Here is a 17,307-nt window from a genome sequence, read left to right on the forward strand (position 1 = left end):
TTCGGTACAACAGTGTCTCACCGTGGATATCTGTTTCAGGCTAGCTGCATCCCAAAGGAGAATTTTGTTCCCTGCTTCTGTTTGTTTATAACAGGCTCCAAGACTGCTGCAGAGCCAAGGAATGACTGGCTGTTTTTTCAGTCTCAGATATTGGCTCAGTACAAAGTGGTTCATCATTAGCCCAAGCACTCTTTAACTCACTTGCTAAAAGGAATGCTGCTGTATTTATCTTTCCTGATATCATTTATTATAGTGGGCAAACAACTTCACCCTTTTCTTCCACCCCCAGCCCAGTTTACTGGGGATAAAACACTATGTGCAAAGGCATCTAGTCCTTATGTGAGTATAATTCAAGGAATGAAAATTCTGTTTCACACGTTGTTAAACTTTTTCCCCCCTTGCAAAAACTATGAAATTATTTCTGTAGTTTAGTTGCCTTGTGTCAGCTTTCCAATACTAGATTTTGAAAAAGTTTTTGCTTAAGTTAAAAATGTTCTCCTACCATAAATCCTGTGTCAGCCTCAAAAGTACCAACTATTTTTCACTTTCTGAGTTGAGCCTCCTTCATGAAGATTGCTTCTGGAACAATGTGAAGGATTATGAGTTATAGCTTGGAAGCCTAAAATGAATCCTTATTGAAGAGAGACAGGCTATGACACTTTTGAAAAAGAGGGAATAGAGGGAGACCAAGGTTATTCAATTAAGGCTACTTCAAGCTTTTTTTCTTTTTCCCTTTCTGTACTGGGAAGCACAACTTTGCAACTTTGCAAGCCTACCAGAGGGAAAAAAACCAGTCCCTCTACAAAGTACAAAAGCCAATCCGCTTCTAAAAAGGTGTATACCTGAAAATTGATTATCACCTAATTGATATAAATAGGGCAGAATTTAGAGAACTGAAAGCTGGAAGGACCATCTTAGGAAAGACTAGTGGAGCTAAATATTGCATGTAAAACTTAGATAAACATTTACTGAAGAGAACATAACAATCTACAATCTATGAAGGAAATATTTACTGAAGAAATAAGAGGATTGGCCCATACAGATAGATATACATAAATAGTAAGATGAGGTCTATGGAAGACAGAATCTCTCTTTTCAACATGAAATGAGATTTCAATATTTGTTTTAATTTGTTATGACACTTCTTCAGCTTTAAATGGTTTATTTCAGATGGCCCTTAATATTCAAAACAGGAAATGAAGTGTTGTTCTGAAAGACGGATTGAAAAGTGGCATCCCAAAGATGCTGAAACTAGACATTAGCTTTGTTTGAATCTTTGCCCTTTCTCTTACAAGAACCTTTTAGCTCAAGCACTCTGATTTCTCCGTTTTGCAGAGCCTGCATTTTCTGACAGAAGACTTTTATATTAAATGGTAATATAAACTAAATAAGAGAAGTCAGATGAATATTTCACTTCCTGTCCAATGTTTATATGCAGTTGGTCTCTTCTTAAGAAGCCATTCTTAATGGAAATTATAGAAATATAATAGTACACCCAACAAGACTTTAAAACTTAAACCATGTTGCTCTGATGAAGACAGGTTTGAGAAAAGCAAAAAATGGTTACTGACTTACATCCCTAAAATCTCAAGTAAATGCAGGGCTTCTCAGGAAATTTTTCCTCAAAATTTGTCACCATTGTGGCATAATATTTTTATTACAATGTCGTCTATGCCAGTACCAGATAGCTTGAAGAAAAGCCCGGATGTAAATATCACTATCAAGTCTAGATCTGCATTTCTGCCACTGCAAGCATGAAATTAAATGAGTGGGGATGTTTCAGTGCTGGGGGAACTTAAGGATCAAACTTGCAGGGCAACTAAGGGAACTGAGAAAGATCTGAGCATCAAATATAGCAAGAAACATCCACAAGCCTAAAGGAGCCTCTCTAACATGCTTCTTGCTCTGCTCACCTTTCATGTTCTGAAAGCTTTTTATGGGGATGATATAAAGAAGAAAGCAGAGAGTCGGAGTAAAATTATCTGCATAACCCTGCTTTATTTAATATTATTTTTTGTCAAGCACTTACTAAAAACACCTATTGAGAACAACCAAAAGCACTTGAGCTAGCTGTCACAACGTTGTTTTTACAACTGAGTTTTTTGTGGTTCATTCTTGTGCAAGAAAACCAGGCTTACAGCTTTCAAGTAAAGAAAACCAAAGCAGAACAGAAATGTTTTCCTTTAGTAGCAATATACTCTTCAATATTCCTTTAGGATAGAGCTCAGTGTCTCAAAGAGAAATGCTAAGATATTTATTTCAGATAGGCAGGGCTCTCCATAGTTGTCACTGATAAAATCACTTTGAACTGAAACATCTGACCAGAACTATGAACTGCTGCCTAAAAATATTGCATCACATGAGAAAAAGTGAAGTTATACATCTTGAAATGCGAACCACGCTTTCGGCCTCCCTTATAAAATGCTTCTTTGGTTTTATGGTAGGTACATCCCGAATTTTTATATTGCAACCTATTTATTTAAGATGGTTAGGCCTTTGCTACATGTAGAAGAGGCAATTCCAAAAAAAAACCAAATAGAGTAGTTAGTGATTGTGAATTACATTTGCACAAGAAGAGAGGAAATGATCCCTTAGGTAAAATTAATCCTGAAAATGAACTCTCATAGTTAAGCTACATATTGATTTTTCTCTCCAATCTCTTTTCTGTTGCAGAAATCAAATGGAAATCCATGCTATGTCCTTGCTCCTGTGACTGTCAGAATTCAGGTTGCCCTGGAGACATGATGCCTCATTCACAGAACAAGAAGAAAGATACCTCAGCCCTGCTTTCCTCCTGGGATTGCGCTCCCAAAATTCTCCTGTGAGCCTCCTTTGACCCTCAAGAACTCACTGGCAAAGAGAGCCAGCCAAGTATTTGTAATGTGAGATGCAACTGTAAATTAAACGCTTACTAATGAAAGATCAGAGGGATCACTTTAAAAAGCGAGCTTCCTATTTCTCTGTGTGCCTTTAGGAAATACATAATCATGTTTTTTTAGAAGCAGCCACAGGCACTGTATATTTAAAGCAAACAGAGCAGCAAAATGTCTTAGTCTTATTAAAAGGTGTGACAGCGAATAACAATCAGTAACATCCTGGATATAAGAATATACCAGATTAGGGTATATTAGGGTTCTTAAATCCACATACATTTCTGTCTGAATCATTCATCTGGAAACACCGGATAGTATCTGCTGGAAGTGGAAAGTAGAACAAGTCAGCCTTACAGACAGAGCTTGCTGTCAGTCTTCAGAGGTATGTAAATCCCTCAGCAGGTCAATACATTATTTCCTCTGTCACATATAGGATTTACTGCCCCCATCAGTGCACTGTCCTATGGTTGCACAAGAGGCTGGAGTTCAGGGAGGACTTTGGTGCTCAGAGAACAAAAGCCTGGCACAGATGACATCAAGGCGAGCACACTGTGTGTATCCCCTCCGAGCCTCGGGACAAATGAGCACAGCTCATCTCCCACTTTGCATCACCCAGCAGCAAATCGAGCATGGAGTGGAAATGAGGACAGTGATGAGGGAATCTAGGAACATTGACTTCTTTGCAATTTAAGCTGGCAATTGGGAGCTCTTGTAGACCTGTAAAAAGGGAATGGGTTGGAGGATACTGATAAAGGTTGTGTGCTGAGGACAAAAAGTTTCACACTGCTGCTAAAAAAAAAGGCACATGCATACAGAAGAAAGTAGCACTGGTGCTGCTCTGAGCAGGATGGTATATGTTTCCTCCAGCACCCTGAGACTGGATTCACAAGCCTTGTAGGGTGATTGTGAGTGGTGCTGGACAGAAAGACTGCAATGAACAAGAGATAAGCTGAGGAAAATAAAACTGGAGGCAAAACCAACCACTTTGCAAACTATGTCACTGCTGGGGAAAGGAGACACTTTCATCTAATTGAATGCTTGTAATTTGGGAGAAATGGTATAAGTTCTGTGAGTGGAGATGGGCCCAAGTGTTTTTCTGAAGGTCCAGGCACACGGCTTCCGGCTTTGCTGCCACTCACAAACACAGTCATCAAAGGACAAACTCAGACCAAGCAACTACCTAGACCCCATCTTGTCTCCTTGGGTTGTCAGTGGAAAGCCACTAGCAGTCACCAAAGGACCAAGCCTCTATAAATTAATTAAAGACATTTTTAATCTAACTCCCTTAATATTTTTCACCTTTGCCATACCTGGGGCAATAAATCCCAGTCTGGGTAAACATTTCACTCATTATCTCAGACTTTGATCTATGCCTCTGAAGTTGCACACTGTTTCCCCAGGCGCTGGAACCAGAAGTCTGTGTTGGAGCTGCCCTGTTTTACTGGAATAGTAACTAAAGCCTTTCCCAGACATACTTTGGTACACTCCATTCAAATATATAAATGTAAATGAAGGAGTCCATATTCAGAATTTACAATAGCAACAGACACTAATTGCACAGTAATAGCTATGAAAAACAATATTCAATGTGATCATACCTTGTGCTCTCCTCAGGGCATACCATGATAATAATTAATAATGTTGTTTAATAACAATAACAGGGCAGATGCAGCTTATAAATTAATGGGCAAGGATGGGATCTGATGACTACGTAGGTACAGCTGAACATTTTATGAAGTATTTTAAGAGCTTCCCTAGAGGTGGTGAATCAAGGCTGATCTCCTTGGCTCCTTAAATGAGCAACAGGAATTAAAAGTAAATAATAAAGTCTCCACATAGAGATGTAAAACAGCCTTGCCTCCTTTTTATCATTCCCTTCCTCTAAACTTTCTTTTTTTAAAATACCAAAACTAAAATGTCTTTTTAGCAACGACTCTTGAAAGACACTCTGTATAATACAGAGCCCAACCTGTTTGGGGACTCAACATCATTATTATTATTATTATTATTATTATTGTTATTGTTATTGTTATTATTATTGTTATTATTATTATTTTCTTACTAGTCATGGAGTTCTGCACCTCAGTAATCGATGTACAAAAGGCTGCTTCCTGTCTTCACAGGTTTACAGACTAGGTAATTCAGTATAAAATAAATTTACAACAATTATGTTAACAATTTGTCTTCTAAAAGATAAAGCCTTTGGTGTTTCTGTTCATTCTGACGTGCTCTCCAGCTTGCACAGTCCTACTGTGACCTGTAAATGGTATTTTTCTAAACAGAAAGAAAGTCTTTGCTGTCATTCTTGAGCAGGTATGAGCAAGCCAGGGCTTACTATCAGTATCATGTTACCATACTGTTGAGCATTTGAACTGTGTTAAGTAGCATGGCTGCAAGGTCTTTCTACTTACTGCAAAGTTAAATTCATTAGTTTAAAATCATCTTTGTGGTGAGATGGGCTAAGAGCAGGCACATGGACACTTATGACGCTACAGTGTCAAGCATTACCTTGCAAAACCAAGTAGCTCAGCTGCTTTTGACGGCATGCATTTAATCCACGAGGGAAGAGGGTTAAGCAAAGGGCATTGACAGACACGCTTTGGCTGAGCTTCAGGTGCAGGGACTGAAGATTACATGGTGCTACTGCCCCTACAGCAGAAGGAAAGACACCTTTCTCACACCACTACTACCTCAGTTCATGCCCATAAAGTGGCTCACGCTTAGATACCAGGGCAAAAGGACAGAACTAAAAGGTGAAGGTAGGTTGTTGTGGGTTTTTTTTACCTAATGCAGCAAAACAAGCCTGTCAGTGTCTAAATTTTATCCTTTATTTGGAATAAGTTGATAATGCACATGCACATGATATGTGTACAAACCATACACACCATTAGCTAGTGTGTAGTAACATGCTTGGCAGCATTAAGCAGCTGAGGGAACTGGAGCAGTTTAGCCTGGAGAAAAGGAGGCTGAGGGGAGACCTTACCGCTGTCTACAACCACCTGAAAGGAGGTTGTAGCGTGGAGGGTGTTGGTCTCTTCTAACAAGTAACAAGTTATAAGACAAGAGGAAATGGCCTCAAGTTGCGCCAGAGAAACTTCAGATTGGATATTAGGAAAAAGTTCTTCATGGAAAAGCTTGTGAAACACTCAAACAGGCTGCCCAGGGAGGTGGTGGAGTTGCCATCCCTGAAGGTGTTTAAAGGGCATTTAGACAAGGTTCTTAAGGTCATGGCTTAGTGCTAGAGTTAGGTTATGGTCGGACTTGATGATCTTGACGGTCTCTTCCAACCAAAATGATTCTATCATTCTATGATTCAGTAGAGGAGTGTGAGTGTTGCCTCTGTTGGAACCCAAAGCTCCAGTTTGAACCCGTCAGTGAACACCACCACAGGGTATACAAAACGAACTGAGAATGATGAAAACAATGGTGAGGTTTTTAAAAGGTAACCGAAAATGTACCAATTTTTATTATCAAGGACTGCAGTGCTACAGCAGAAGAGGAATAATATTTCTAAGGAAGAAGTGGGAGAGTTGGAAGAAGTATTTTTTTGGTAGATGGTTACAGTCAGAGGGTTACATACTCAGAGCCAGGCTCTTCTCTGAGAAATACCGTCCACAGCTAAAAGGAAGTTTTTTTAGAAGTATTTTCTCCCAGAGGGCAAGGAAAGTTCTCATTTGGCCAACTCTGAATCACAGTCCAACAAAATGAAAAATAGCTTACTCTTCAAGCACCACAGATACTAGAATAACTTGGCAGATTATTATATAGGCAACAGTAGCAGCTTATGCCGTACAGTGCTTTCCAAAATGCACGGTTTGAAAACACGTATATCCAGTGCAGGCAGAGATGGAAGTGCAGCGTGAGCTAGCACTGACCCCTGGTGGACGTCGAAGTCCAGAATTGGTAAAGATTGTTTAATTCAAAATACAATATACGTCATGCAGACCATTGTCCCAAGGCTTGTGCTTGGCAGCTCTGCAAGCTACAGTCAGCATAGTTTTACTATTAGGAATCTCTCACTGTCTGTGTGTCAGGAGCTATCATGTCCATTGTAAAGTCTAAAGGCAAATTTTTTTATAGTCAACAGAAAACAGTGCACACTTAGAATTTGTTTAGTAAGACCAGTCAGCTACTGGTCAGTAAAATTAACTGATGCTAAATTCGCTTCTCTCTTTATATATTTATTAAATAACTTGGCACTGTTGAGACAATCTCAGTGGACATTAACAAGAGCACCAATAGTTCAAAGAAGAAAATCCAAAGGAAACATTAATAAGAATGTCACATCATATTAACAGTTTTAGTCCTACTTTTTCTACAATCAAAAAATACAGAATGGTGAGAGTTCATATATTTTCAATGTCTGTCCCAAAGAAGCTTGCTTGTTTCTCACTTTCAAGTTGTTTTCCATAGGAAAAGTCCTGAAAGTGTTTCGAAGCTCTTCTTTAAATTAATCCAAAGAAGAAAAACAATGTCAGGCACATAATTCCATAAGGCTTACCTCCAGCTGAAACTGCCAAAGTTGGGTGTTCTCAAACAGTTAATGGCAAAACAGGCTTTCCTTCCTGTATCAGTAATGTTATACTTAACTTCATTCAGAAGTCTCAGCCAGAAGCTTTCACTACCTTAAGACAGTGAGGTTTCTGGGAAACATTTTGTCAAGAAGTGTAAAAAAATCAGAGCTTGCATCTGCTCTTGCAGAAGGGCTTTGTCACTAGTGTGGGTTGCCCTTGTTTCCTTTGCACCCTGTCTCACACAAGAATTATGGGCCCTGCACACTAGGCATTTATTCTTGCCTTGGAATGTCAGGGAAGGGAAGAAGCAGGAGATCGCAAGACCTATGAATTCCCTGTTGCAAATCTGTGAAAGGAAGGAGGAAGAAATTCTACTAGGAGAGCAGGATGCCAAAAAAAGCACCAGACTTATTGTCTAAATACTGTTTGAGACTAAGAGATACTATCTCAGTCTTTGATTGATATGAAGCCAATCTGTGTCCCGAAGTTAGTGCCATCACGAAAGTGAGAGTAAAATTTATCAGGGTGGCATGCAGTACAGAAAGTGACATTTTGGTCCTGGTCTGTGACAGAATCATCTTGGATGTTCTCAGGAAGAATCCCACCACTCTCAAGAAGAATCCTTAAAGAAAAAAAAGAGAAACAGAACGCAATATTTTTTTTACATCCTCACGTTCCTTAAGACACTATAATTCAGACAGCACCTCAAGTACCAATCAAACAAATTGTGCCAATATTTGCCCCTTCCTTCCTTCCTTCCTTCCTTCCTTCCTTCCTTCCTTCCTTCCTTCCTTCCTTCCTTCCTTCCTTCCTTCCTTCCTTCCTTCCTTCCTTCCTTCCTTCCTTCCTTCCTTCCTTCCTTCCTTCCTTCCTTTCTTTCTTTCTTTCTTTCTTTCTTTCTTTCTTTCTTTCTTTCTTTCTTTCTTTCTTTCTTTCTTTCTTTCTTTCTTTCTTTCTTTCTTTCTTTCTTTCTTTCTGTATTAGACTAAAATAATTGCTTTTCTGTAACCAGTAAAAACACATTTAATTTGAACATTTGTCTATCATCCATAAACTAACAGCATGACTATAAAATAATAGTTGAAATCCAGTAAAAGTCAGCAGATGAATACCATTTATTCAAAGGCAGCACTTGTTGATGTGCAAAGTACTAGAGAGTACTTTAAGGTGGTGAGGACCCTCACCATAATTACGCTGGATAATACAATAACAATACAATTATTGATAACTAATGTGGAATTAATTTTTTGTTCACTCAGTAGTCTTACCGTGTTGCTCTTCTAATGTCGATATAAGGACTTGCAGAGTCAAATAGTCTCACACACTTTGGATCAATTCTGTGAAATTCTTTTGCTGATTCATGAGGAAGTTTATAACAACAAGGTCCTACAGATGGACCCAGCACCACAAGGATATCTTTCACGTTACAGCCATATTCAGATACCATGGAATTTACTGTGGCCATAGAAACTCCTAACAATGTGCCTTTCCATCCTGTCAGAAATGAGAGGTAGAAAAAAAAATGTTTAAATTGTCCCTTTGTTTTTACAGTAGCTAAAATATATGCTATTATCAAAGGTACAAAATAATTGGTATACTTACATCTAAAAATAAAGAATTATACAGAATAGTGAATTATTTTTTTAAAAACCCAACACATTAATAACTATCACTTTGCTGAGATCATTTTGTGGAGACAGAAACCAGACAGAAGAGTTTAGATTAGGATTCCAGAATTCTTTTTTCCCGGTGTCCTGGTTTGGGTAACTAGAGCATACCTTGCAGCTTCTCTTTGCTTGAAACATTTTAATTGGAACATGACAACAGAAATACGTTACAGTCAGAAGTGGATTTTTATAATATGGTGAAAACAGTTTTAATGTTATTTTAGAAAAAGAAAAAAAGAGGCTGAAGTTAGAGACATTGTTTGGAATAGAAAGAAGAAAGTCCAGCTTTGAGTTCTCATATCTTAGTTTGAATCCCAATAAATCTTTGCATTGCACAGAGAGTACATCACACCAAAGGACAGAATATACCAATAACTTTTCCTCTGCTTTTCTACATCCAAAGACTGAGATGACCTTATACCTAATTGTCTTTATTTGCATACACAGTATCGTGTTCAGGTTAAAAATGAACTGAGGTAGCACTGGGCAGGAAGAAGAGGATTTAGGAAAAGACAGTTGGAAGCCTGGCAAGGACCATCATGTGACAGTCAAGGCCAAAACTTGGGAGATGGAAAGTAGGAGTTCAGGCTCAAGCTGGGCGGTATCTTGGAGAAGGAAGCGGTGTCACTGGGGGAACAGTGTGGTGTGTCAAGGACTACATAAATGAAGAAGCAGCAGAGAAAGGAACAACTACAGATTTAAATATTTTCCAATAATTAGCTTTGAATGCTTACAATGTAAAACTCTTAAAACTTTCAAGACTGGATAAAATTATCTCCATTCCTTTTCCCTATTAAAAATCACAACATTCCCCTCTCCTCCCAAACAGACATGCCACAACTCTCATTTCTCTCGCTTTCTATAACCCAAGCTTGCTAGGGCAGGAGAGGGAAGGGGCAAAACAACTTTATTGAAGGACAGTCAAAGTTTTGATGATCTTATGATGACTCACAAATTTGAATTTATTTTGGCTAATTTATTGAGTGCATGACGAATTGTATGAATTCGGTGATATTCACAAGCTCTAGGCAGGGGTGGTGCTTCCTGCCATATCAAGGGATGTACTAGCATGAAAGCTGAGGAGAAACTCTCAGGTGTATATTCTCCTTGACCTCATAAATACAGACTTTTTAATAAAATGAAACAGCCCCAACAGGAAAATCTCACCACAAGGCTAACATTTGGGACATCTTCTGAAGCTGGACATAACCCCGGGTTGTGTTAACCATACCTGCTTCAGCTTTTCTCTCATTTGGTTTGGGTCAGACAAATATTTCTTCTGATCCAAAATGATTGTTGGGAGTATTGGCCTTATAGCAAGTTTTAAAATCTGAAGTTAGACAGGGCACAAAAAAAAAGGGGGGGGGAGGGGAGGAGTTTGCTGCCAGAGCAGAAAAATAAATATATAAATACATAAATCATAATTATTTTAGTTATTTATATATATATATATATATATATTTTTAAATAGCTTGGGAAACAAACTGTTCTCAAGATTAATCTTGTTTTAGCAGGATACAAACTTAACAGATCAGGATCTACTTTGTTACGTGATCTTGCATTTATTCATTCTCACTCAGTGCTCCTTTGGTTGCTAATTTATCATTGTTAGTCCAAAACTCAGTTTCCAGTGATCTCCTAGTTATTTTGATCTCCATGATTTAAAATTCCTACCAGAATGAGCAGCACCGCAGGCTTTTTTGACAGGATCAGCAAATAGCACGGGTATGCAGTCAGCTCCTGGCGCTGCTATCGTGACACCTTTCTGGTTTGTTACTATTCCATCATAGCTGTCAGGCTCTGTCTTTCCCATAATATACACAGCATTGGCATGATCAACCTGTCAAGAAAAAAACAGAACGCGGACACTGATATGACAGCAAAAAACTCAGTTCTGACTAATGCAAGGATTTTTCTTTGGCATGAGACACACTTCTGCACCAACTGCTCATGCGTGGAAATCAGGCCCTCCCTTGTTCAAATGCCACATAGAAAGCCACCACAGACGTGGTGGTATATATTTCTTCTAAGATAAACTGCTCTGATCATTTACCTGATTACTCTCTTCTGTGGAAAGTTAAATGTTAAAATATTCTTGGTGCTTCTTGGTGCCAAATGACTCATAGTTTGGATGACTGTTCCCACTGATAAACTGCCACCATAAATTACGTAATTGTCCTGCTTCTCACAAGTTCTTGCTGAGAATGATAAGAATAATTCCTACAGTTTTAGCCAGCAACACATGAATGAAGATCTGATCTGTTTACACACATCTACTGTTTGATAAGATACCTTGACTCTGTGAAAAGCCTCTGGATTGAATCCTGCAGCATTAGCTAGCCGGCGGAGATTTTCTTTCACAACAACTTGTGGATCCCTTCGCTTGGAACTGCTGAAGAGGTTGCAGGAGCTTAGAGTTGGTATGTAGGAAATCCCACCTGTCCTTGTGGTGAACCCATGTAGGAAGATATCATCTGGCAAAGCAAAAAAGACAACAAAAAATTGCTTTAAACACAAGACCAGTCTAAATATTACATTGTTTTATACTGAAGAGACCTGGAATCACTCTATCAAGTTGAGTATTGCTTTACCTCATATTTAGCTGTGGCATTTAAATGTAAGGATTCTAAGTTTCCTTCTTGCTCATAATCATAATCCTCTGAGGTACACATAAAGGAGTTTGAGCAAAAGTCCTAGAAGATTCAGCATGAATTTTTGAAAAATTGTGCTTCAAAACACAGAAAATAGATAACTCACTGAGGAAAACGAGAGTAGATTTTTAAAGCAACAGCCTAAGGTGGTATCTCCCAAGCTTTTTTGGCAAATTAATTGTTAGTCCTCAAGACTTCACAGAATCTCAAACAACTTTCTATAGTATATTGAAATCACTGAGAATTTCTAGCATTATTAAAAAATAATCTGTTTTTACCATGTGGATCCTTCATCATGGCCTCATGCACCGAATACAATCACTGTTTTGGGAGGTGATGGGGAGTGGGCTCCTGCATGGCAAAGTTGAACACAGAAAGACAGTCCCATAACTGGTATTTTTGCTGTCTTAACAGCTGACAAGCTCAGTGACATAATCAGAGTTCATATTCAATAACTATTTTATGTCATGTGATCCTTTCAAAGTCACTGTCAAAATCTTGAAGCACAATGATGACAAAGCTGTCTTTAAGTAACTCATGTTTCTTTCAGGTTCTGGATCATTTCAGACACATTTTTAGGGAAAGATAGATTTTTGCAGTAGCAAACCTCTCAGTTGTTCTCTGAATCCTGAGACCCCACAATCACACTGCTTGAGAGACATGCTGCAGTAAACTGGGTCATGCTGTGGCAGGAACACTGAGACATCAGTCTGATTAACCAGGCATACTTGAGGCTGCAGACCAGGAGAAACTCCTGACCCACCTTTCCAGAAGATGATGGTAACTCACGAGGTGTGTAATTCCTGCACAGAGGCAAGGAGATTTTACTGTTTCCGGTAATGCTCTCACTAAACCTGGGCCTCTCTTCACTCTGATCATGCCACTGGCTGGGAATAGACTTGCCAGCCTTTTGATGTATCTCTGTTGACACTTAGTCCTCTTATAGACATAATATAGATGCTATTGCAACATCATATAGGGTTATTTGATGCCTGAGGACATTTCCGAATCTTACCCACTTTGGTGTTCGCTTGAAGAAGTATGTTTAGGAACAGGCTCTAAAATCTGTTAACTGGTATTCTCCTTACCTGGGATGAGGGAAGACCTGAGGATGGTGAGCTCCCCTTTCAGGTTTGGCAGGCTTTCCAAGTACAGTGAGCTCCCCTTTCAGGTTTGGCAGGCTTTCCAAGTACATCCGAATCTCACTTTGGATGAGCTCCACGTCCTGTGTAGGAGGCATTTGCTCTTCACTCCGAGGTTCAGCTATCTGCAGGTTTTTACAATCAGATGCCACCTGTAAATCCTCAAATTCAAACTGGTAGACTGCTGTAAAGAGATGGTCTATATATACTTTCATTAAGTCTTTTCTTAAGGTAGGGAGTATAATTTTAATTATGCTTATGTCTTTTTCATCTAGTTGTTGTTTGATGGTGTACAAAGCAGCAGTTGTAGTCAGAGCATGTACCACCTTCAGTCTTTTCTTCAGACTCTGAAAATCTCCCAGAGCTGGAAGCAAAGACTCGTGTTCACTCCTCCTTTCACTCCCCTGCCTCTGGCGACAGATGACATAAACGAATGGAGCAGGGATAGAACAGCATTTCTCAATAGTTTGCAGCATGTTGCATAGTAATCCATGAATGTTCTCCAAGTTGGCTGGGAGGCTGAACAGGTCTATCAGTACTGCTTCCACCATATTCCAGGATATTTAAAGATTCCCACAGCTGGCAAGCAATCAGTGACAAAACATGAAAAACAATCAAAAAGATAAGATGGCATCATTAGTCCAAACACATAGAGTTATGTTATTAAGTTAATGCATTCAGTGATACTGTGTAGAGAAGGTGTCATAGAAGTAACTATTATCTTAGGATTTCCTTACTGCATCAAAAGAAGTTGCAGCAGAAGCAAAATATCGGAAATGGGAATTATTATGTATTTATTTAAATACTGAGGGATTTCCCTACCACCCCACCTACCTCGGGTTTTCCCCAGGTCAGGGATGATAAAAGGTTGGTACATAACAGATTTATTGACTCAGTTAACGCACATTAGCTTTATGCACCTTCTTGACCTCTGACTATTGAGCCCTTCTCAAATTCCCATGAGGGGAACCAAACACAGAGGTCCCTCAGCTTGCTGGGGCTGGGGAAGTTTCTGTAACAACTTTTTGGAGGCATTTTACACATTTTTGGCTGAGTTGGAGCTCATGTCTGCTGTCCGTCCTGGCAGCAGGGGTGCTGCACTGGGAGCGCAATCACATCTCTCCCACAGGCCTTCACAAGACCTTCTGAACTTCTCCCTTTTCTGTGATCGAAAGTATCGACTTGCTAATTTCTGACTTCTGTGTGGAGGGGCACATGATTGATATGGTTCTTCTTTTCAACACACACAGGAACTCAGCACAGGTTACTGAAACTTTACCTAGTAAGGCAAGAAGTACACAGAACTAAATGGAAATGATTTAATATTGTTCACAACCTCCTACCTCAGCTTTTCACTATGCTAGCTGCACTCTGCTCTGGAAACAAGACATATTAAGCTTATCCGAAATCATCTTGCAGTTCGTGGCTTGTCTTGTAGCCCGCGGTATAATTCCAGTTTTGTTGGTTTTTTTTTGTTTTGTTTTTGATTTTCTGCTCTTTGTTGATCTGAGCCTGGCTGGTCTGCCTACCTGTGGAAACTTGTGCACCCATCTCTTCCTCTCTGTTGCTGTAAGAGCTTATTTTACAGATCCTCTCAAAAACATCTTATTTTCTCTGTCTCTGATAATTTTTCAGTTTCCAGTGCAAGCCTCCAGAGCTCTGCAACAAAAGACTAGGTCACTTTGCTTTGGGAACCTTGAACAGATGGCTATTCAGATTTCATGACTAAGCTCTGTGCTTGGTCTAGAAGGACTACATACAGCTTCATCACCAGTTGTAAGATCTAGAGTATCCCTTAACACCACCTTTTTTTTTTTTTTTTTTGCACAGTAACAAACCGTGCATAAATATTAATTCCTTAACAAAGGACTGGAGAATCTTTTAAGTCTTTTAAATCAATGCTCTGCTCTAAAGCTAATTGTATCAGATGATGCCTGGCATAATTTTCCTGCCACAAGTCCTCATTTTCCTGTAACTACTCCCATGCTCTGGCTTCGTAACACTTCATTATCCTGAAAAAATGTTGCTTCTCTATGTACTTGAGGCTTACCGCTATGCTGGACTTCACATTTTATGGCTGACAATGGATTCCCAGAGTTTCTACACTCAAATGAGAGGTCAAAGACCTTTCTGTTTTCAACAGATTATTTATTCAGTGTAGGTTTTACAGAAAACATTATCTGTTTCCTTCATTGTTTTTTCCCCCAGACTGGAAGAAAAACAATCTTGACTGAAAATGATGGTTTACTTTCTGCAAGTTGAACACTTACAAAGATTAATTAGTGACTATCAAAACAGGTGAACTAAAAGTATTGAAGTGTGACAGTGGATAAAAGCATCTGCCAAGGAATTTATGACTCTTGATTTTGCTCAGAGTATCATTTACACACAGCTGATAAGAGAATTTAGAGAACAGCCTGCTAAGAAAACAGTGTCAAAACAGACTCATGTCAAACACCATGACTTGGGAAATCAGAATATTTCCTTCCCTACCCTGACACTCTCTGTGGGAGGCCTGTACGAGCATGATGTGGCCCCAATCTAGGTGTAGTTATTAGCCCCAGCAAAGACTGCACAACAGGGGGTTGTAGTGGAAAAACAGATTATTGCTCCACTTCAAACATGTCAATAGTGTAAGGCAGGTAGAGATCACTGCTGTCCTCATTCCTTGCCCAGAAAAATACCACCAAAGAAAGGGTGGAGGGAAAGTGTTTTCAGAGGGAGAGGTAATTGCCTACATTGTTATTAAGTTGTGTGTGTAATGCAAGAAGGGGCAATTATTGGGATGTACACGAAGAAACAATGGGGCTGATTCACCCTTGTATCTTTCCAGTTTTGCATCACAGAGTCCTGCTGAGGTCAGTGGTGTCAGAAGTAAACTTGCTTACAGTCATAATAAAATTTTTTGGCTGCTTTCTAAGTCCTCTAAGTAAAACCCTTCTCAAAATACAGGCTTGCCAAGCACAGCAATGTTTTAGCTTAAGAGAAATGCATTCATGGTTATTCAAGTTTTAAGTAACACATTCTACAGTCCCAGTGTCCTGTGGAAAGTCTTGCTGCACGTAACCACATCAGGAAACATCAAGTGTATTTATTAAGGAGTTACTCATTTCAGTACACAATGCAAGACAAACACTTGAACAAGCTTGAAGCCAAGGCCACCCATTAGCTGTTTCATTCTCTGAAACTGCATCATTACAAACATTTGGAGAAAAAGAAAAATCAAAGAAAGCAATGGATAATAAGAAGAGAGGAGAGGTGAGGAGGGTAACAAGAGTGATAAGGTGAAGGGCAAAGTGAATATGGAACAGAAACAACAAAGGAAATACAACAAAACAGTAGAGAAAAACAGTTCATGGTAAAGAAAAAAAAAAAAGAAAGAAAATAAAAGAAAAATAGAAGAAAAAGAAAGACATCTAAAAAGCAATTTTCAAACACGCCAGAAATCTAATTCTAAAATCTCCTGTTTGAGACAGTATTGCTGGCAATTTGCTGCACCTTTGCATCTTCCTGGTCACCTTATCTTCTTACAGGAATGCAGAGAATGGACATCATTTTGGGAAAATTTAAAAGGCAAGAAATATTTAACATCTGCCAGAGTGAGATGCCCAGAAAAAGAAAACAAGCCATTAAAGCAGCCTAAATGAACAGCCATAAGAGCACATTTCTAATAAAATTTCAATGATAGCAAAGACCAAAAAAATATTTTAAAAAAAGGGAAAAAAACCCAAACAAACAAACAAAAAAACACTTAAAGCGGACTACAGTAAAACATTCTGCCTCTCTTAACTTAGGGGTATTTAGACAAGGTTGAAAAAACAGAAATCAGCATTAGCAATTAAAATTTTGAAGTACCTGCAGTTCTCATTAGCAAACTCAAAGTTTAAAGCACAGGAATTTACTTACACAGGCAGACAATCCTTTTAAATTATTGGAAGATATCATCTGATACAAACACACACTGCTAGCTTTATATATCTCACTTCTCACTGCCAGTCCTTCAGCTGAACAAGATGGAAATTCCTATTCTAGGTAAGATTGGAGAGGGAACCTGTATTTCTTCTTTATGATGAGCCCCTGCTTTGTTATTGTCAGCAGCCATGGGAAATAAACTGTCCTGAAAGGCACCAACATGATTAAGTGCCTCGGTAACATTAAACCCGGAAGCAGCATTAACCCTGTCATGGAGCTTGCTGCTGCAATCCGAATGTGCTAACGCACCAGCTTTGCACAATCTCAAACCAATTCAGAAGCACACAGCATAGAAAAACAGAACAAGAACAAGAAGAAGGAACACTTGTGCAAATTGCAAGTTTCCTTTTCTGAGCTGTAACTGCATGTTCCAGTGCAGAATTTGGCAATCGGTCAAGAAAAAGCACAGTCGAAAGGACCCAGATAGAGAGGTTACGAGAGGTCACTCTTCAGGGCCACAGGCTCAAAATGAGGACGGCAATTTCTCC

The 17,307-nt window shown here is 39.1% G+C and overlaps 1 protein-coding gene across 1 annotated transcript; it reads right to left on the reverse strand.

Moving 5' to 3' along the window:
* Positions 1-6,302: 6,302 nt before the first annotated feature.
* Positions 6,303-17,003, reverse strand: LACC1 (laccase domain containing 1). The gene is made up of 7 exons (XM_065054375.1): positions 16,754-17,003; positions 12,877-13,426; positions 12,794-12,836; positions 11,347-11,528; positions 10,729-10,894; positions 8,656-8,881; positions 6,303-8,009 (listed from the first exon to the last, which is right to left on the reverse strand). The coding sequence occupies exons 2-7, from the start codon at positions 13,396-13,398 to the stop codon at positions 7,835-7,837; spliced, it is 1,314 nt and encodes a 437-aa protein (XP_064910447.1). The 5' UTR covers positions 13,399-13,426; positions 16,754-17,003; the 3' UTR covers positions 6,303-7,834.
* Positions 17,004-17,307: the final 304 nt, after the last annotated feature.

Source organism: Columba livia, chromosome 1 (genome assembly GCF_036013475.1).
Source record: "Columba livia isolate bColLiv1 breed racing homer chromosome 1, bColLiv1.pat.W.v2, whole genome shotgun sequence".
In the NCBI taxonomy this organism is placed as follows: domain Eukaryota; kingdom Metazoa; phylum Chordata; class Aves; order Columbiformes; family Columbidae; genus Columba; species Columba livia.

Excerpts from the sequence above, each read along its gene's own strand:
- LACC1 (XM_065054375.1), bottom strand. The coding sequence starts at position 13,398 with ATGGTGGAAGCAGTACTGATAGACCTGTTCAGCCTCCCAGCCAACTTG. Across the intron at positions 10,895-11,346 it reads AGGCTTTTCACAGAGTCAAG|GTTGATCATGCCAATGCTGT; the intron begins GTATCTTATCAA and ends TTTTCTTGACAG. Across the intron at positions 8,882-10,728 it reads CTGCGGTGCTGCTCATTCTG|GATGGAAAGGCACATTGTTA; the intron begins GTAGGAATTTTA and ends CATTTCTGACAG.